The 22,717-nt window shown below is 33.5% G+C and overlaps 1 protein-coding gene across 1 annotated transcript in view; it reads left to right on the forward strand.

The window, feature by feature from the left end:
* Window positions 1-945: 945 nt before the first annotated feature.
* LOC111061555 (sodium/hydrogen exchanger 6) overlaps window positions 946-22,717 on the forward strand; it is a gene marked incomplete in the record, with an annotated part of 36,935 nt that continues 15,163 nt past the window's right edge. The window contains 7 exon segments of the mRNA XM_039436347.1: window positions 946-1,267; window positions 11,700-11,926; window positions 14,668-14,745; window positions 16,141-16,217; window positions 19,274-19,483; window positions 20,146-20,290; window positions 21,862-21,967. Of these exon segments, the coding sequence (XP_039292281.1) occupies window positions 1,021-1,267; window positions 11,700-11,926; window positions 14,668-14,745; window positions 16,141-16,217; window positions 19,274-19,483; window positions 20,146-20,290; window positions 21,862-21,967 (1,090 nt within the window).

Consider the following 22,717-nt stretch of genomic DNA (forward strand, 5'->3'; position numbering starts at 1 on the left):
TGATTCCAGGAAATCCGGGCTATGTACTATGAATACTGACCTCCTCCGAAAATTCAGCTTTCCCTTAATTAGTTGCGTTGTCTTTTTGGCTGGGCTATTATTAGCGAAATATTGGACAATTACGGTTAATTATGCATAGTTATTGTTAAATCATTCTACCTGGTGGAATACTCAATATGAATAGTTAGAAATCTTGTCAAGGTTGTAGAGAATTTCCTCCTCTCTCCATTACCATATACCATTTTATTTATACGATTACAAATAATACGTTGCAGCTGAAAAAGATGACGAATTTCATTTTTCCCTTTTTTACGATTGTACTAATAATCTACAGTCTTTAAATGTACATGATAGGAGCTTGTGATCGGTCTCAAAATTGTAGAGAATTCCATGCCCTACATGCTCATTCGCCTCAAATCCATCTTCAAGCATTTTCCTCTATCAAAAAACCACGGAGAACGTGAAAATGAGAAAAATATCTCCATTTTCATTATTTTTTTTTCAAACGAGCCGTAAATCCGTGGGTTTTGGGAGACTCTGTAAAAAGCTCCAGTGCTGGAAGGTGAACTTTTTTATTTAGTATGTCCAATACTCCAGATCAATTGCACAGAAAAAATAGTCTGTATGGAGTTTTTGCCAGCAAAGTACTTTGTGACTGAACTAATATAGACTGGCCATGAATAAAGTATTTTGAACTTTTGCGCTCCGCGGGGAAAAACAACAACCACTCATACCAATACAACATTGCAGATTGACATCGACATTTCGTGCGATATTGAACATTTGCAAAATTGTAAAATATTATTGAACGATCTGAATCAATCGAAAATTATTCTCAATAGAGCAAAAAATATTCTTAACGTTTGTTTCTGTCCAACAATACTGCATTTTTTAACATTCGAGGTTCTTTCTCTACTATCAAGCAAGCATTGAATATATCTTCTCACAGATGTTTTGGCTTTTGAGTTTTGATTTGAGTCTTCCTCTTCCTCTTCACTTCAATTTCAATTCAAAGATAACATGGCGGTTGTTGGGAGGTGTATTTCAATTTTATTTATATTTACATTTCTCTTTTTATCTATGGAATTTGCCCTTTCTGCATCTACAGATATCGAGCTTGATGCCAAAGCCCAACTCATTCATCGAATAGATAGTCTAAATCTATTGTTGTATACTTTTCTTTTAATTTTAACTGTACTGACAATATGGTTGTTCAAGCACAGAAGATTCCGTTTTCTTCACGAAACTGGATTGGCTGTCATTTATGGTGAGTTATTCTTTAAAAAGAACAATTATAAATTCTTATTAAATAAATCATTCTACAAACACCCTCATTTCATATAGCATATCAACTTACTCTCAAAATTAAGTTATTGATTTAGAGTTTTAATCAGCACTTCATCGGCTAACCTCCAACACTAAATTCTTTGTTTTATTTAATTCGAAGGAGTAAAGACAGACTTTTCTTTGTCATTTAGCTTTGAAATTTACTTGATGAATCTGAATAATATTTTATACAGCCTACACACTTTTCTCGATTACCATTAATGCTAGCTTTATAATCTAGTCATCGGCATTTTTATTTCAAAAATGTTCTTCTAAAATTATCACTTTGATATAATTTACAGTCCTGATTATACATTTTTTTGATTAGAGATTAAAACGAAAAGTAGCTTGCTATGGAAAAAATTGATAAGCAGGTAGGGCGGATGTTTGAGCAGTTGGAATCAAAATTAGTTTACATTAGACAATAGGTTACCTACCTCTATCTTCATCCTTTACCCCTGTGGGATCAATTATGTCATAATACAAAAACACTACATGATCATGATCTAAACGGCAATGTATGTGATTCAACCCAGGTTTTGAACAATAAAACATACAACATACAACATTATTTCCTGGCTAACTAACCAACATCTGAGTTGAGTCGTCTAGAAACTCCCGAACATTGTAGTAGGCCTTGACCTTTCAGCATTTGGTCATCATAAGACAATAGGTCTTTTGAATAAAAGCTAGCAATTGCTAATTCTAATTGGCTAAAGTTTGCAATGATGGTCATTGTACCTGACGACCGTCGTCCAAGTTCTGTGGTTTTGTCATCAGAACTATGCTACTTGCTACTTTATCGATTACTAAATTCTTAAGTTTTTTAAGATTAAAGCTAGAAAGATTCCAAATGATTTCTGAAAAATATAAAAGTTCTGGCTAATTTTTTTATATTTTTTCATACTGCTCGAAGTCACTAGAGCTCTTTTGGAAGTTAGCGCCTACGATTTCGTTGCACATACTTTCATGCAGTTTGTGCCAAAATAGAAACAAATGGCAAAAATATCTCTCAACGTACCGGCACAGCTTGCCGTGTTGTTATGATATTGCAAATTGCCAAAATGGGAAATATATTTGAGCTGTACAAAAGTGTTTTGTGTTGGGAGAACATATATGTGTAATGTAACATTTGGTTTAACTATTCTGGTGAGGAATAGAAAGCAAGCGTTTCCTATCTACCTGACACAATATAAACGGTGATTGTTCTATTTATTTGTTGGATAAGTGCAGTGAAGCAATTACTATGGTTCTACCTCTATCAGATATTAATTGGGACCGTAGAACAATACAAAATTTGTAGATGATGAAATTCAAGATATTTGAATTTTTCAATTATATCACTTTTTTGTCTTTAATTTAAGCTTTATATCGTATTCTTCTCCCATTCAACCTGCATCGGACAAATAGTTTGGTCATTCATGCTTCACTAACAAATAATTACTGTTTATAGAACAATAATTACTGTTTATAGTAAGCCAGGTAGATAGGAAACGCTTGTGTTTAAACGCTTGTGAATAGAAAACGCTATTCCTCATCAGAAAATTTGTTGCATTCGTGCCCTCGCCGTTGAATTGTTCTTCCTTGACCGTTCCATGTCCCCATTCGTTAGGGGTTTAACCAGCAGTTTGAATAAAAAATTAGACGTTACGTATATACATTATTAGGGTAGGTCATACCTAAGTAATGACTATCTGTAGGCCGATCCTAAACCAGTTTAAATCACAGTATAGGGTTGAATGATCAATTATTTCCAAAACAGGATTCTGTGTAGAAGCACCTTCTAAACAGAGTTGGTATCAAACATGTTTTTCATTCGACATGAACAGATACGGCCGCATTGTCTATGAGTACATTAGAATACAAACACACTGAAAGCGGAGCGGAGCTGAGCGTGGCGTGGCGTTCTGGAGCGGAGCGTGGCGTGGCGTGGTCAGAGCGTTCATGATACACACAGCGTCTGAGCGTCAAGCATCAAGGGCCTAGAAAATGGCGATGTATAATTTGCACAGACATTATTTTGTGAGAATAATAATTGCTTGAAGTATTGTATACAGTGGGACCCCGATTTAACGTATTTGAAGGGACCAAGAAATTCGTACGTTATGTAGGGGTTTACTTAAAAACGAGGTTCGTTAAATCGAGGTTGATGTCTGGAAAAACGTTATATAGGGGTTAGTTATAACCTCCATATAAAGTATATTGAACACGTTCAACCTCTATTTGAAGTAGATTTTTAGATATACAGTTTACAGCACTGTACAAATACTGTACTGTATGTTTCATATTACAGTACAGTACTGTACTGCTACAGAAGGTGGAAGAAAATAGGATATTGAAATTATTCAATTGCTATTATATAATAGAAATACTGTATTGAAAATAGCAATTAAATAAATTCTATTATTTAATAGCAGTTTAATAATCGTAATACAGTACCCATTTTCCTTCCACCTTTGTAACTAGCCAACTTGGCTTCTTAAAAATGAATGCAGATTTGTTAACTACTCTATAAAGGTGGAAGGAAATAGGATATTGCAATTATTCAATTGCTATTAAATAATAGAAATACCGTATTAGAAATAGCAATTGAGTAAAAAATGGTGTAATTCAATAGTAGTTGAATAATAGCAATACTGTACTGTATCCTATTTCTTTTCACCTATACTGTATAGCTCAATCAATTAGGAAATTTGTTCAGTAAATTAAAAGAACTACCTACTGTTCACGTATATATTTTCAGAATAAAATATGCATACAGTATTATTTTCAATAGTTTTTAATTAGCCTAGCAAGTTCAATCAATCAAATTAGCAAGCAAACAAAAACTCACGTACGGCTGCTGCCTGGCCCAAAGTAATCAATAATTTTTGATTGTGTATTCGCTGTATAGAGTTTCATTTGGTGATGGATTCCATAGTATTTTCGGATACAGCACTCTCCTTTAAAAAGAAACACTTAAACACGTTCAGAGCTTGACGAGCATCTTCTGAAGAAGGGTCCGGTCGATCGGCAACAGCTGCATCAGCTTGGACGTCTTCTTCTTCCTCGCCTTCACCGTCATCATCTGCCTCCGGATCTGCGGTTACTTTGGAGATGATTTCATAATCAGTAAGCTCCCCACATACTGCAACATCTTCATCAAACGATCAAAGTTTGCAAATTCCTCAAACTCGATGTTGATATCCAATGCTTCTTGAATTCTTGGCCAGGAGGCTTCGACATTCAAACCAGGCTGTGCGGGTAACGGGTTATCCAACTCCTCTTCATCCGTGGCTTCCTCTTGCACACTGAGTTTGAAACCACTTTTTTTTAAACAATTTGCAATTGTTTGTTGAGAAACATTATTGCATGCTTTCATCACCATCCACATGGCGTCGAGAAGGTTGATGTTAGTTGAAGTTTGGTGATCCATGTCGTTCAGGTATTGTCTAACCACTTCCCGTCTGTAGAGTGTTTTGAAATTCTGTGTTATCCCTTGATCCATGGGCTGAAGTTTTGATGTTGTATTACACGGCAAGAACTGGAGATTAATATGGGTGAACTTCGGGATGTCCTTGTGGGCCGAACAGTTGTCTATAAATAACAAGATTTTCTTCTTTCTCAGTTTCATTTGCATGTTTGTTTCTTTTAGCCAGTTGCTGAAAATTTCTCCTGTCATCCAAGCTTTTTTATTAGCAACGTACTTTGTTGGCAGAGACGTAACGTGTTTAAAGCAGCGTGGCTTTTTTGATTTTCCGATTATTAAGGGCTTCAGCTTATGTGTACCTGATGCATTAGCCCCAAGCATCACCGTAAGCCGTTCCTTGCTGTTTTTCCGTCCACTGCAGGGATCACCCTTGAAAGTCAAAGTTTTGTCTGGTAGGCATTTGAAGAATAAGCCTGTTTCGTCTACATTGTAAATGTCATCTTCATTGAATCCTTGTGTCAAGTCTATCAGTTTTTTCTTCCATTCCGCGCACACTGCATCATCAACACTACCGCTTTCACCACACACTTTTTTAAAAGTTACTTCATTCCTCTTCTTGAAGCGGTCCAACCAGCCATTGCTTGCTCGAAAAGAATTATGACCCAACTGCTCGGCAAATTGTTGAGCTTTTTCCTGAAGTATAGGTCCCGAAATGGATACGTTTTTGTCACGACACTGTTTAAGCCATAACATGACAGCAGTTTCAACGTCCTGTAATTCGGCTGGTTTAGCCCTTTTACACTGACCACAAAGTCCACCTTCGTCTTCATATCTGTTTTTATTTCTAAGAATTGTTGAAAGAGTTGTTGGTGTAATGTTGAATTCCTTTGCAATCTCCACTTTCTTCTTATGAGGGTTTTCTTCTATGAATTTTAAAACTTTACGTTTGAAGTCAACACTCAAAGACTTTCTTTTCTCAGCCATGACGCACTCAAAAACAAAATTGCAAAAAAAACACAAAAACACACTTTCAGTCACACAAAAACTTTTCATTCAAAATCTGCAACCGTACACTTCAATGTCTGAGAATACACAAGAATACATAGAACATTACAGACAGTACTGTACTCTATTATGGGCGGCGAGCGGAAGGGGGGTAAATGAAAACTTTCATGTTCAAACATGCTCAAGTGATGGCCTAGATAAGAATAAAATACTTTAGGTTATCTACGTTAAGTAGGGGTTTCTTAATTTTATATGCGTTATACAGGGTCAAAATATTACTAAAACACACCAAAAATAGTTATATAGAGGTTCTAATACGTATTTTGTACGCTACATAGGGGTTAATTTACTATTAAGGTTTATGGGGGGTTCAAGGGACCGGGAAAATACGTTATATCGGGGTTGTACTGTATTGGCTAAGCCTGCTAGGACAGAGTGGGTTAATGAATTTAACTTAGAACGTCGACTATTTGTTGAATATCACCATCTGTTTATTGTGTTAAGAAAGCATGAGTCCCGATATTTTGAGTAGGCTACATGCCAATGTCAATATCAACCTTTGATTATATTTTGACGTGATTTGGAAAAACAAGTCACTAATTGGAGGAATCCAATATCTGCTGAAGAAAGACTTAATAACACTAAGGTAACGGTATTTCATCGAAATATGAATGAAATGGATTAGAATAGCCTTAGGCCTACCATACACGTTTCGATCGGTATTAAGGCCCGGACTGTTCAGTCCCGGTCTTAGGCCGGGCCTCAATGGCGGTCTCCCCATTCACGTACCGGTCGGCCTTGCGGCCGATGCGTATCCAGTCACGCGGTAGCAACAATTCACACTGAATTATTGTATTGTGTATTAAGTCGAACGTTTTCAAATCAAGTCTATGATGCTATAAAAATATTGCTAGATAAAATAATTACGATGATTATGATCTTGAATATTTATCATATATGTTATCATACAGACAGATTTTTGAAACATGTGGTACAATTTTTGAAACAATTTGGTACACAATACATACCATGAAGACGCTCTCCTAACTTTAAAATTCCTTGGAGACCAAAATACGACCTTCCGACTACTTTTGAAAATTGAAAAATTAATTTCAAATTAATTCTGTGAAACTTTCTCGCTTTCAACACCCACTTATCTTTCGAAACAAAAAAGTTTCCACCATGACGAAAATTTAATGTTTTCTCATTTCTGCTCGAAATGTATCGACATTGACGAACATTATAATCATTAATTGAACAATTATTATGGGTCGGATAAAAATCATCCAGACACCAATAGAAAGGGGGCATTCTGTCCGTTAATTTGATATAAAATTATTTCGCATTACAACGCCCCATGATTCTGAGAGAAGTGATATTCAAAAGAAAAACAAATCTTCGCGATGTTCTCAATTTCATCATAAAAATAAAATTTCCTTTTAATCCTTCAACCCTGAAACTTTTTTAGCACTACTAGGATATCGGGGTTAATATTCTACATCCAGCAATTACGACGTTGAATTGGAAATTTGCAATTTTACACCAATTGGCAACCTTGTAATTTTTTCGGATGTCTCAACTTATTTTACACAGACTATAACACCTGATTTTTTATAAAAGAATCAATATTCAGTTTTTCAAATCATTACTATTTATCTATCTCCTTAGACAGGTATTACAAAGTAATATTTCTATTGTCATAGTTGATCATATTATCATTAATACTAACGTTTGAAAAGAAAACAAAATAATACTTAGAAACTACTTATTTCACGATGCAAATCAAAAATCGATTTTCCAACAAATCGTTTTCTAGAATAATTTTGCTATCCATAACACGTGCAAAACGTGTTGACCGAGGATAGAAAATATGGCGGAGGGGGAAGAGCGGGTGTTTTGGCCTTAAGACGAAACCAGGTTTCCCCATTTACGTTCAGTTCTGTCTCAAGAGCAATTAAAATTAATCCGTCTTGAGGCCGGGCCTCACTGGATTCCGTGCGGCCGAAATCCGGCCTTGAGACCACTTTTCGTCTTGAGGCGACACCATACACGTTTCGATCGGCCCTAAGACCGGGACTGAACAGTCCGGGCCTTAAGACCGATCGAAACGTGTATGGTAGGCCTTACTTTTGATTTCAAAGTGCAATAGATGAATGTTCTCTTTTGAATAATCAAATAATAGACATTACAGGGGAATTGGGGCAAACATTAAATTAATATACTAGTGTACTAAATGGTGGGAGAATGTAGTAGAACAAGTGCATTATTATGTACAAGAGTAGACCACTAGTATGTACATTAGTAGGGCACTGGCACGTTGACGCTCTGCTTGTAGACGCTCCAAAAAACAAACCAGCTTGTTCCAAAGTTTGACGCCACGCTCTGCTCCGCTCTGCGAGTAGACTCTTATAGTGTGTTTTAGCTCATTACTTAACATGATATTGTTTACGACGCTCCTCAACGCCACGCCATGCTCCGCTTTCAGTGTGGTTGTACCCTTAGTGACATACTGTCATATAAATAAAACCTTAGACTTGAAACATTCAATTTAAAATAATTGCAGGCTTACAATTTTGTTAAAGTATTCCAGTCAAGGGAGTTAAGCCACTATTATGATATATCTTAATATATAATAATTCAATATAATATATTAAAATAAAAAAAAAATTATAACATTTATTAAAAATTTAACAGAAATCTCCAAACCACATAAAATTTTAAGTATTCATAACGCAATAGAAAAGACTGCTTTGAAGTAATAACTCATTCGATTTAAACTTTTTTAAATGAGAGACACTCTCTATAATGAAGAAATGTAGGCTATAGAGTTCCCACAGTAGCAATGGAATAGTAATTTTATCGCTATGAAATTTGAATTTGTTATTCAAATTTAGTCATTATTTTCCCCATCGTCACCAACTTATCGATTACAGTTGATTTATTCCCCTATACTTTGCCCTTTCCTCCTCACTTTGTCCCAAGGACATAGAAAACTAAATGAAACTTTCCTCTATTCGCTTCAGTGCCTCTTGGTGGTTGGAATAATTTTATTTTATCAGTGAAACTAATTATGTTGAACTGTTATCTAAAAAATATAGGGTAAAAGTGCAAAATTTCCTTAATGCTATCAATTCGATTATTTTTTTTTTTTGTTGTGCTTATTGGGCTATTTATGGGTGTCAGTTTTATTTCATGTGATATTTCATCGAAGCTGTTGATCTAATCATATTATGACTCAGTAAAATATTTTATTCGTTTCCTGAGAGGCCTTATGAATGCTGATCGATAAACTTTTCAATTGCTCAATTCGTAGCATAAACATTTAATTGATGCCTTGACAAATAATTTTGTAATCCTATGGAAATCCTTTACATATTTTCAACCTATATTAATTCGTTCTCCATTTTCATCAATTTCCAAACCTGAATCTCAAGACATAGTCCAGTCAACGAAATATTATAGAGGGAAAAGTTTGGACCCAATTTTCGACACGCAGCTCTTTTAAGGATAGTAAGGGGGTAAACTATCCTGAAGATTTTACACAATACTAAAACGGCTGCAACAATCGTAGGGAGATGAGTAAAATAATGAAGTAATACATGAAATTGGAGAGAATAAGATGTTCTATGAGCTCATGATTAGCACGGATTTTTCAATCAATCGTTGAAAAGTTATAAACCCAAAAAAAAAATGAAAATATAGAAGCCGGAGGGTGATTTCTTCAAAACGTGACACCTTCGAGAGCTCATACATAGAAAACTATGAGGGATTTATGGAAAAATGTTACAAATAAAACTTGTAGGCGAATTTGTAAGTTTTAATTTGAATTAGACAAAAATTTCCGAAAGACGCATATTGTTCGAGATATATGCAAAAAAACAAAATATGGACTTTCAAATCACCCCCACTCCCTTAGCACAGGGGGTAGGAGTGAGGACTTTTGATACATTTACTGCGGGGTCCAAAATTGTGTTCCAAACTTCTCCCTCTATACCCTTTTAAGGTAACATTATAAAGATACACATTATCACAGCCTATTATAGATAGAAGGCCGGAACATGTTCACTATGGCAACGGGTGTGGTTCAGGCCGACCATGCTTTATTATTTGATATGCATAGATTCATTAAACCATTAGAAAAATTGTATTTTGTAGAATCATTTGTATTATTGTATATTGCTGAATAATTTGTATTTGTTAGTAGGGATAGTAGGTATTTGATTTATGTCAATAATATGATTATAAACCCACAAAGATATGTTAAGATAGATTAAACTATTGCTATTGGATATCAATTCTTCTGTGAATTTTGTTGTAGCCTATACTATTATGCCTAGATATAATTGAGTTAATGAACAAAGTTGAATGAATTATCATTATTCCAGCAATTTATTCTTTCAATAACCTATTATTCATTATTAATATGAATTATCACTTATCTTTATTAAAAAATAAATGATTTGAAATCATTAAAAAATGATATAAATCTTCAAGTACTGTACTCTTTGTTTTTTTCTTCCAAAACACGACTAGTTCCAACTTATCTAAAGCCTTTTTCCTAAATAAAAAAGATGAGTTGAAACAAGTCTTGTTTTAAAAGAAAAAATAATAATAAAGGGTAGGGTACTTGATGATGTGTTTTAATATAAATTTATAGATATTATTACGAACAAAAACTAAATGGTAGTAGAATATATTCCCTTTGATAGATATTATTGAACTATCGATTATCATTACGGTGTATGGTTAGTTATAGATGCACAAAGAGCGAATGCATTAATTTCAGAAGTTTCTTAAAAAGAAGACAATATTCAACTTTCATATTTTTATTTTACATTTAGAAGATACTATTCAATATTTTCATCTATTAATGAAATACATTTGATCATTAAAATTGCTCGTAGGAAATACAGCCACAGAAAGTAAGTCAGTGAAATATATTGCCAAGCTAGGCATTATACTTGAAACTCCTAGAACTAAAGTTAAAATTAGTCTATCAGTTAATATAATATATTTTCTTACTATCATTGAATTGAATTTCTCAGTATTGGTATTTGATAAAGGGCATAAAGCTGGTAGTTAATCGGGAGTGTACCCAAGTGAACTCAATTTGCTCGGCCTGAAGCTGAGCTTGAATGCGACGTTGCCAAGTTGTGCGTTCCAGCCTTTATCTAAAGTAAGCCATGACATTATTCATTTATTTGTTAATACAATAGCAAATCATATGAATATGTTCGTAAAGAACAACAGGCATATAACACAGGCATAGCCCATAGCCCCAAACTATTCTGTTCCCAAATTTTTATAAATAATAACATCAAAACATTTCATTCTTATTGAGCGAAGTTTATGTATTGGAGCAAATTCACACTACATGAACATTTTTGTAGTTTCATTTGATCATAAATCAAAAGTAGCTTATAACTAATAAATCATGGACTGAGATACTCACATTCGTATAGATCATGTACGACTATTCTGAATTAGTATTTGATATGTTTATTATCTCTTAGTTAAATCATTTGCTTTTAATTGAGTAATGTTGGGTACAAATTAGGGGAAAGTTTAATTTTTGCAGGGTATTAGTATACATGGCTTGGAAACAAAGAGTCCCCATCATTACACAGCTTGCTTATACAATAACAATTTTATCGTCTGTTCAGAGTTCAAGCCATTTCTTAAACAAAAGGTTTGGATCAAGACAAGTTCGAGACTATAGGGCTTAGGTTTATATGAATATTGTAAAAAAAAATGAAGTTGACCGGTTTATTCTCAGCCGACAATGCCTTTATATACGTTTCATAAACTGGGTTCAAGTATTAAATGTTTCTGTATGTGAACATTTTATAAGACTTCCAACACATTGCTAATAATTCTGCAACTACAATACCGTAGTATTGTCTATTTATATAGTATAGTATAGTCTCTATTTGATTTGTTATAATTGATTGTTGTTTAGGACTGATAGTGGGTGCAATGATCCGTTACATTGGCAGCACGACGACGAAGCTGCACATGTCAGTGGAGCCGCAGAAGGCGGATAGGTACAACCTGTCGCTGCCACCCGACACCCTCTGGCTGCGATACTCGGTCAAGGGCGCTTCCGGCTCCCTTGTCAACAAGACCTACGGATATTCCTTCCGCAGTGAGGTTGTCGATCTAGAGGGCAATGAAATCGACTTTAAGGTTAGTTCTGCTCGTGTTGCATTTAGCAGTCATGCTTATAACGTTACCAAAAAATGTTTTATGAACGAGAAAATCATTGAAAAGAAAAATTGTTTTATTTCTCATTTGAAGAAGATTTTAGTAAGCTTATTAAACAGAAAATTCTCAACAATACTTGAAAAATACTGATGTGGTGGGCGAGCCACTAATGTAACGATTTACCAAACAGGTTCGACGGTTCGAATGGGCAGTGCTTTAGAGTAAATATTCTGTTTAAGATACTGATACTTGTATCAGTTGTCTCTGACAGTGCCTGTAGCTTCCGACGTACGTATGCTGGTGAAGAGCGCTCTACATTTGGACCAAGAAGAATTTATTTTATTCATCATATTGTTTGCAATTAGGATTTGAGCATTTATTACACTGACATGAGGAAAGGCACAATAGGCTCATGCTCAAAACGGTCCCATTTCCAATTTATACTATACGGTTCAAATCAAAATGTAGGTTATGTCACTTCTACTTTCAATTGAGAATCAATTCTTTCTACCTGGGTCCAAGAGCCTTTGTTTCCTTTTTCTTCAGCTCCGAGGTTTTCATAGTTTTAGGTCAACTTTGAGGAATATTTGACTAGAGAACTAGAAAATGGCAAGTCTCCTGGTATGGATGGAATATGGTCACGCCAAATAAAAGAAATTGCAATGCCTATTGTTCCGGTTCTGGTGGATATATTCAATACTAGTATTTTCAATGGTGAGTTTCCCTCCTTGTGAAATTTGCCAATGTGGTTCCTATTTTCAAAGGAGGAGATGGGAGTGAAGTGGGGAATTATAGACCGGTCTCTCTCCTTTCCATATTTTCTAAACGGTTTGAAAAATTAATAAAAAAACGTCTTCTAAAATTTTTGCAAAAGAATAAATTCATTAATCCATGTCAGTTTGGATTTCAGGAGGGGTTGAGTACTGAAATTGCACTAGACCACTTCATGTCTCAAATCTATTCAGGACTGAATAACTCTGAGGGATTGAGGGTGTCAGGGCTTTTTCTGGATATAAGAAAGGCTTTCGACACTGTTAATCAATAAATTTTATTGGATAAGTTGAACAAGGCCGGCATCAGAGGAAATCTTCTTCAGTGGTTTGGGGCGTATCTGAGTGACAGGAGGCAGTGCGTTTCGCTGAAGGGTGTGCGAAGCGAAACGTTGCCTCTGCTACGCTGTGGTGTCCCACAGGGTTCTGTCTTGGGTCCAGTTTCATTTTTAATTTAAATTAATGATCTTTTCTCTCATAAATTTCACGGCTCTATCACTTCATTCGCTGACGATACAGCATTGGCGTATGTTGCTAAGGAAGCTGAACAGTTACATTCTATGATGCAGAGCGTTTTGAATGACTTAAGCTTGTGGTTTGGAGTAAATAGGCTGGCATTGAACTCTGACAAAACAAAGTTTATCTGTTTCTCATTGTCTTCTTAATTTGATCTTCCTGACCTTCTTAGGTATAGTAGTTTAAATTGTTTATTCCAAGAGAGTGATGAATGTAACTGTAGTATAGTGTCCAAAACCATATCTATAAAGTATTTGGGCTTGACTGTAGATGAGCTTCTAACTTGGAATTTGCATATCAGGAAACTAAAAAGATGTTGCTTCCTTTTCCTAAGAAAGTTTTATTACATCAGAAATGTTTTCCCAAATAAAATTATTCGGAACATGTATTTTGCATTTGTACAGTCCAGGTTGAGTTATGGTATTTCTTGTTGGGCCTCGACATATTTATCACATTTTATGCCAATTATTATATTGCAGAAGGCTTTTATTCGAGTTATCTGTGATGAAAGTAGACATGCTCACTCTTACCCCCTTTTCAGAGAATCATCTATATTGCCTCGTCATTTATATGTATTCAAAGTTCTTTCCATGTTCTTTAGGCTAAGTGGCAATCGAGGTGCGGATGTTGCTTATAATACAAGAGGTAATACTAGAGGGTTAATAATTCCACCCAGATCATATTGCACTCTCTTTCAAAAGAGCTTCATTTTTTGGGTCCTAAATTTTTCAATAGTCTGCCCGTCGAGATTAAAAATTCAAATAATCTTAAATCTTACAAATCTAAATTACACCTATGGTTGATGGATCATTCTCCGGTTGAGATTAATGATCTTTTTGTCATTCTTAGATGAATACCCCCTTGACAGTCACTTGTTTCAATTCTTTCAAAAAAAAAAATTTAATCAATTATGATTTCTCCATGGTGTGTGGGTGTGTGTGTGTGGGATGAATATTAAGATAATTAAATTTAATTTAGATAAGTATTTCCATTTGAGTTTATAGATAAGCATTTTTAGTTGAGTTCTGAATGTATTCCACTCCTGTTTGCAGACAAGATTTTTCTCAAGCAAACAGTATTTTATTCAATGATCTGTAATATCATTGGTATAATGGAATTTGTCATGTAAGTGATATCATTGAATAAAACTTGATTTGATTTGATTCGGATTTCGCTAGCCATCATATACATCAAAGTTCATATTGGAATGTTTTCTTTCATATTCATTAATTCATTTCAAAAAGTTAGATTGTGTTTTCATATCTCTCATTTTCAATTGGATTTCAATGAAATCTTTCTCATATACCCTAAGACTCCAGAGAATGGAGAGAAATAAAAAGATCCAATATTTTTTCGATTTAATGCCAAACACAGTCTAGTCATGATTATTCTATAATATTTGTACTATTTAATTGATTTAATTTTTTTATTTTTCAGGCTACTTTTGATCCAGAAATATTTTTTAATATTATACTTCCGCCAATCATATTCCATGCTGGATACTCATTGAAAAGGGTACGTTTTTAGCTTCAATTTGCTCTCCATAGTAGTTATTGTTGTTGAGAAGTGGGTTGATGCAATCCTGCTGCTTTTGTGGTAGAATGTAGTCTTATGTGGGTCGTCTTACGTGTTGATCACAGGTAAAAAGTTATAGATTATCAATTATCTCTAGTAAAGCCTGGACTTGGAGATACCCGAATAGAAACTACCTAATTACGTGTAATAGAAATATCCTAATAAACGTAAATTGCTGTCAATTTGAAAATACTTATTCTCCTACCGATTTGAAATTTTATCACAAAGCGCGTTTAGTTTTCGAGTTATCTGTGAATTTAACCATTTAAAATCTATTTCTTTTTATCTGTGGTGTTTCAGTTATGGATATGGAGATTAGATATTGTTATACATATTTCAATCGAATTAGAATAAATGTATTTAACTTGTTTTGTTATATTTAAACGTTTTAAACGTTTCCAAGACCAGTTTTCATAAAAAAAACTGAAAAATGCTAATGAGGAGGAAGAAGGATTAAGTTGGAGAAAATTCAGTTTCTGTTCCGTTTTCGATAGCTGAGAAATGTAACTTTTCAATAATTTTTAAGTTGATTGAGTTTGTCATGAGAGTCGGCGTACCCAATGGTTTGGAGCGTCGCAATTCGTCAGTCTGCTACAGCTTCTCTGATTCCTTCCCATCTGGATATTATCTGGTTCCTAGCATCATTACCCTTGCAATAAGGTGAGCGTCACCAGATAAAAATGGAACCTGAAATATAAATACTCGATAGTCCTCCATTGAGAAATCTATGCACCATAGAAATGTTTTGTTTTATGTAAAAAAATATGAAAACTTTATTAAACTAATTGGATTGTTACCAAAAATATATATAAAAAATTAAATCATTGATAGGAGATCAAAGGGCTCTTTTTATTCAATATATGTATCAAGTGTAATTCGATTGGATCAAATTTTCAATTTATTGTTCATCTAAAATATTGATAAACGTTACTGCAATAGCTTATTTACTGAAAGTATCGCACTAACAGTGTAAATTGCTTGTTATTCACATCGCTAGGTTGTAATTTGTCTCAAGTTCGTAATAAGTAGTCGTAGAATAGTCTAATACTTGGAAGAAATGTAATTATGGTAATTATATTTCATGGAATATAAGACAAACTTTTTTTATCAAAATTTAATATGTATACAGTGAAGAGCATATTAACTATACATTGAAATGATCTACTGCATTGTCTCGAGGTTACGTGCTAATTAGGTTATGTGAGAATTGGCCAACTTGAAATTCTTGTATTTGTTGCTAGTTATTTGTTAAGATAGTTGATCGATGACTCCAAGCATATTCGTGAAGAAATACTTGTGCCGCTAATAATTTGTGAAATTTTTCAATTTTCACAGAAATATTTCTTCAGAAATCTTGGGGCTATTTTAACATTTGCTTTGATTGGCACAACAATATCCTCTTTTGTTGTTGGGTGAGTTTGAATTTTTGCTTGGACCCATTTATCTATTCACACTAGCTTTTCTCAACTCCCTCTTCCTCGCAACCCACAACAAACTCCATCGTGGTATGCTGTTTGACGAATTTATGTTGTCTCACTTTCACTCCTAATTTCTTTCTTTTTCATTTTTTGGTTTGATGACTATTCTGCTTCCTTTATATCAATATATTATCTGTCAACCAAATCCTATATACTATACAGTACTTACTTGGTTTCCAGTTTTATCTATTCTAATTTATTTTAACTTCCATGCCACATCTTATTATATGCAAGATTTGATTTTGCATGATTTTGAAAGCATGCATTTTAGTTTTAGATTATTGAAGTTCTCTCTGATAATTATCATGAATGAATCAAGAAAGGTCAGTAGGTAAATTCACTCTATCTGTTCTCCTTTAAGCAAATTTCTAGTACTAGAACTACATTACATTCTCGTTGAAATCAGGTTGTGACTTTGAGAATGTAATGAATGGAATAACTGAATGGTTTGATGTTGCAAATGCTAGATAAGAGGTTAATATTCTACATAAAGCAAAAAAGAAAACAATATAGAATCATATTGTACATTATGCTGTTGCTGAAATCGCATAACCAACACTACTTTTAAAATTTCAGTTTACAATCTCCCAAATTATTAAAACTAATATTGATAAAACTATCCAAATTGCAAGTCACTCAAAGGTCTATTACATGTATCTTATTTTACTTCTTCATACTTGCAAAAGTCATCAAAATTGGGAGAGAAACAACAGGCTCTATCAAAAATGTTTTCACTTTCTATTAGATCATTTTTTTGTTCACGTTGGTTTTAAGTCGGTTTTCTAAGAAGCACTCTATAGTTATGTTCTGATTCTCAAGAGCTCTTGTTCAATAACAATTCACACTTGCGAATTTATTAAAATTTTGCAGTTGTCTTCCACCATTAATATGGCTTACAAATGTATATGAATACATTTTTCTTGATCCATTTACATTCATCTTTATTTCTTCACCTTTCCTATTGATATTCCATATCCAGTCTTTGTTTTATCATTTATCATATTGAGTCGAATCAAGTTTATCAATGCTTGTCAAAGTTTGATATTTTTTCTAGATTCCAGCTAAAGCCGGGCCACACCTGTCATGCAGTGCTTCGATCCTACTCATGTCCAATACTTGTGTGTTGTGGAGGAGTGGTGGTAGGACAGATCACTTGACGGTCATGTGTGACATGCACCATTCTAGGCCGTTATGTGTCATCCGAGATCGGATCACAGTAAGATCGGAACGCTGTATGACTGGTTCCGGCTTTAGTCGTCACCGATTCGATTAGCTATTACATTTTCTACTTTCATACTCTACTATAATCTGCATTTAGTAGATTAATCTGCACTTTACTTAATCTACTTTTCCTCATTAGTGGACAATAATCTTTGAACTCTCAAAAATGTGTGATAAAAACAATTACTCATTCATGGTAATAAATACCACTGCGTTAATAACTAATATCGGGGCACCGAGCTCCGCTCGTTATTTTTATTTATTGATAAACAGAACACAATTCTTTAAAATGATCGTGTTTATATTTCACAGCCGGCTATACGTCATCTTATGAATTTCGGGGATGCGATATTTTGATTTTTCACATACTCACTTTTTTACTATCCATAGCTGTTTCAGCCAAGGATGAATTATCCTTTTAATGTCGTTCAGCGAGTTTTCCCAAGGATGAGACCTAGAGCAATCGAATCTTTATATCATAAACCTACTATGTTCCAAATTTCGTGAAAATCGTTAGAGCCGTTTTCGAGATCCGTTAAACATAAATAACCAGATATAAAAATAACCAGTTATATAAATACGGAAATTGATCGCTTAATATAATAGGATTATTAATTATGCATTAAAAAAACTATGGTATAAAGCTTTTCTATGTATTTCAACTATCAAACTTTAATTTTATTTTACACTTATTATTCTGAGAATTTTTAAAGTACTACTTTTCCTTTTATTGTTACTGATTAATTTGACTAACTGATTAATTGTTTATTGCTTACTAACAACACTAGAAATTAATTAAAGAAGCTTATCGGTGGAGTGCTAGAGGAACTTTTACTTGGCTGAAATTGATATTATATCTGGCTGCTCTCCGTATTCATTAATAAATTGCAATATTGTCCTAGCAGCATTATGTAGCTCTCGTATGAAAGATTGATGATTGATTGACGGAGCGTCAAAATGCAACTGGGACAACTTACGTTATAATTGCTTGAGAAAATTAGACAACTAGTGTACTTTTCAATATTTGAATTATTCATCCCAATATTTTCAATTGATTTAAAGCTCCATTATCTTTGTCAGGTTTGTTGGAAGGTTGAATTTTTATTATGAGAGTGGATTCCAGTGAGATTTTTATTAAGAGAGTCATTAAGTTTCATCAGTTTTTTTCTTATGTCTGTTCGATAATTTTTTGAAAGTATTTATGTAGCCTTTATTTGAAAATTTAATTTCGGCAATTAGTATATTGTTGGCTGATAGCGAAAAGTTCAATTAAGGTTTGAGTTCTAATTTTATTAATAATTATGTTATAAACTATGTTGACCATAATTGAAATGAGAGGACCGAGCTCAGTTCTAATATTTTTATTGTTACTATGTTTATTCTGTTGAAATTTGTAAAATTATACGGATTAATTGTTCAATATTTTAGGGCCAGTCTGTTTACAGTTTCATGATGAATTATAGGAAAGGATAACTTTAAACAGATCTTTGATAGCCAAAGTCTCATTTATTTTTTAATAGGCTAATACTCCTCATAAATTACTTTTAACGGAATCTATCGCTAGTTACTTTGAAAATGCATTCAAAATTAATTCACAAATTTTATTAGGCTATTGAATTATTTATATTTAATCTTTAAGATTTTCAGTAAATATCAAATGTAAGACTTACATCAAATAAAAAAAGAAAGCTTGAATATAATTGATAACTATAGAAGATTTTATTTGTAACTAAATTCACTCATTTTATCGATTGATTATTACTTTTCAGATCTCTAATGTACGGATTTGTGCAGGCAATTCCTCGTCTGAAAGGTAGCATCACTTTCTTGGACTCGCTGTACTTCGGCGCAATAATATCGCCCACCGATCCACTCACCATTCTCGCTATTTTCAACGATCTCCGAGTTGACGTCACTCTCTATTCTCTCGTGTTTGGTGAGAGTGTGTTGAACGATGCGGTTGCCATTGTGCTCAGCGGGTCTGTACCATTTATTTTCTTATATTAATTCAATTAATTTTATCTAATAATTATTGAAATTAATTCTATCCTATTTTTTCCCCAATAAAATTACTGAGATGTTTGTATTTGTTCTATATGTTTTCATGTAATGTGTATTTTGGTATTTGACAGTTATATGTGTTGTGTGTTTGGTGCCATAAACCTACAGGACATTTTCGATAAAGCGGTTATTTTTACAGAGGACATTTATTAGTAGGTTATGCTTCATTACATTATTCCAAATCATACAGTTAAAAACTTTTGAAATGGCACAACAGGCTTGTGCCAAAAACATTGCCAATTTTAATTATACAAATCTATTTTGTGTGTCAATCTACTATGTATAATATTTTTAAAGGTCTATAAATAGTCCAAAACAAAGAAAGAAATTAATTTTGAATCTAAAAAATAATTGCTATGAATGTCAAAAATAAACATAATGAATAATAAATCATTTGAAAAGTCCAAAATTTAATTTCACTAGTATTTGTTCAAGGGGATTCTTAATAAATAATAATTTTATCTGGCTTCAACTGTAACAGTTGTTGTTGTATTCTACAGACAAAATTTCATTTATTTAGAAATAGTACAGTATTTGTCAAAGTTTTATGGAAAACACTTGTTCCAATTTTCTGTTTCAGAGCAATTCAAAACTATGCTGAGCGATACCAGTCTGGGTCTGGTAAATTTGAATCTTATGCTTTCTTCAGAGCTCTTGGAGATTTCATCGGAATATTTTCGCTTTCGTTCATTATTGGCGCTGTCATGGGATGTATTACCGCATTGATATCCTTTATATACCAGATTTTAAGTTTAAATACATGTTTAACAAGTTTATTAACAGTATTATGCAAAATTGACTAGCATTAAAACTAAGGTTCATATTAAGCTTATACTAAAGAATAAATTCATTAACTTCTGCAAAAACCAAACCGTTTTTGAATTCAAACTTGATCAGTTGGTTGCCAGGTGCCGGTACTCAACTGTTATGAAACTAATATTTCTTTTTATATGGAGCCTGTTATAAGAGTGAATTTTATTGGAAAATCTCTTATACTTTAATGGCTTCTTCATGAAAACGGCCTTTGGACATTATTATTCTTTTCAAGCACTGTCACTTTGTTAAATTACTATTATTTCAAGGCTGTCTCAACTCGGCCTAACATTAGAGTTATTCAGATAAGTCATAACTTGAATACTGAATGGATAATGAAAAAATATATATTGATTTTTTCCATATTTTATTTCATATGGTTTAGACAGTTAGTGGCACTTAGACATGTTGAATAAGATGCATTGAGGTTTTGAGGCAATAGATGTAGTTTCCAATAATGCTTCTCTGCTCTTGCGTAAACATCATGAAGGATTGAGTAGTATTCGTTCTCTGCTTGACACCATTGCTTCTATACATGGATACATAGAGTTGAATACATGTTCTCGAAAATCAATGTCTTTTGAGAAAAACAATCAACCCGAAGAAATTGTTATAAATATCTATCCATCAAATAACTGTTAACGGTTCTGACTTATCTGAATCAACCTGTATTTAAGTATATAATTCGTATAATATATATTCCTTCAAGTAATTTTCAATTTCAATTAATTATTGTACCATTCTATTTCTTAATTTTGTTGAATAATTAAATTAAAGTTTTATTTTTGAAGTAAAAAGCAATATTACAAGTTGAAGCTATAGTTAATATCCCATTAAATATGAAAATAACTGGTTATTTAGTAAAAACAATCAACCCGAAGAAATTGTTATAACTATCCATCCAAACTGCATAACTGTTAACGGTTTTGACTTATCTGAATTACTCTGTATTTAAGTATATAATTCGTTTAATATATTCCTTCAAGTATTTTTCAATTTCAATGAATTATTGTATCATTCTATTTATTAATTTTGTTGAATAATTAAATCAGTCTTATTGTTGAAGTAAAGAGCAATACTACAAGTTACATCAATAGTTAATATCCCATTAAATATGAAAATAACTGGTTTTTTAGGAACACCAATACTATTTTTTCAGGTTATTTACTGTAATAAATCAAATATTTCACAGTCGTCATTACACTTCTGGAAAAAACGTTTATTACAAGAAAAGTATAACGCTCTCTACGAATTGAATGTACAATTCAATAAATGTGGGCTTCGTAGGCCTATTATAAGGAAATCCCAATTCGTTTCCCTTTAGAATGAAATTTAACCGTTAAGTATTTTAGAATTGTTTTTGTCCAAGCGTGATTAACTTTGTCACATGAATATGGCCTTCTTGTTATTAGCTTAGTAATGTTGTGATAAAAATGTATATTGCAGCATTATGATTTAGATCCGATTCCTTAACTAAGATTACTTGACGAAATTCACTCGAGTTCGTGACTTTCCGCTGTTGGAATCGGCGTTGTTTGTACTGATGTCCTACAGTACTTTCTTGATAGCTGAAGCTTCTGATCTTACAGGTAATTTTGATGTTTTGTTGTTGTAGAAGTGATTTTATGGTCATGATTCTAATTCTCTCTGAATCACAACAAGCGAGATGGTATCAACTTTGCTCAACAAGACTGATACATGGTCAATCTATAGTGTTGTTACCTATAACTGGTAGGTTATCACTTTCCCGTTCAGCTCGTACTCAGGAAAATGTAGACCGAGTGAGTGTCGTTTAGTCCTGAGACCATGTCTTCATATAGTCGGTCGTCAAGGCTAGTAACAATTGCCGTTCTGACTCGTTCTACATTTTCCGGAGTACGAACTGAACGGGGAAGAACAGGTGTTTTCTTTTCATCACAGAACCAGCACTTCTAAACGCTGCAACCTATCAGAGTACAGTATTTCGATCAGGCACTGCACCTCCACGTCCAACTCTAAAATACTAATGGAAAAGACGTTGCACTGTGACTACAGATTCATTGTTTCTAAAAAACTGCTCAACAGCGAACACACGATGTTGTGGGAAGTCGCTCCATAACGACTTGAACCGCATAGAATGGGCCGTCTGCCATCATTCATTCAAGGGCAATACCCCTCCCGTCGCCGAGTATTAGCGGTTCGAAAAACATGTTGTCATTCTCCTTAGAGCATCAGAACGTGATAGTGTTCATGAATTTTGTATGAAGCAATATCTTATCAAAACAAATCTTACTTTCAGTGACTCATTCTAGGAAAGTGGATTTTAAAATTACAATCCAAATTATTTTCTCTTCTTTGAA

Source organism: Nilaparvata lugens, chromosome 1 (assembly GCF_014356525.2).
Source record: "Nilaparvata lugens isolate BPH chromosome 1, ASM1435652v1, whole genome shotgun sequence".
In the NCBI taxonomy this organism is placed as follows: Eukaryota; Metazoa; Arthropoda; class Insecta; order Hemiptera; family Delphacidae; genus Nilaparvata; species Nilaparvata lugens.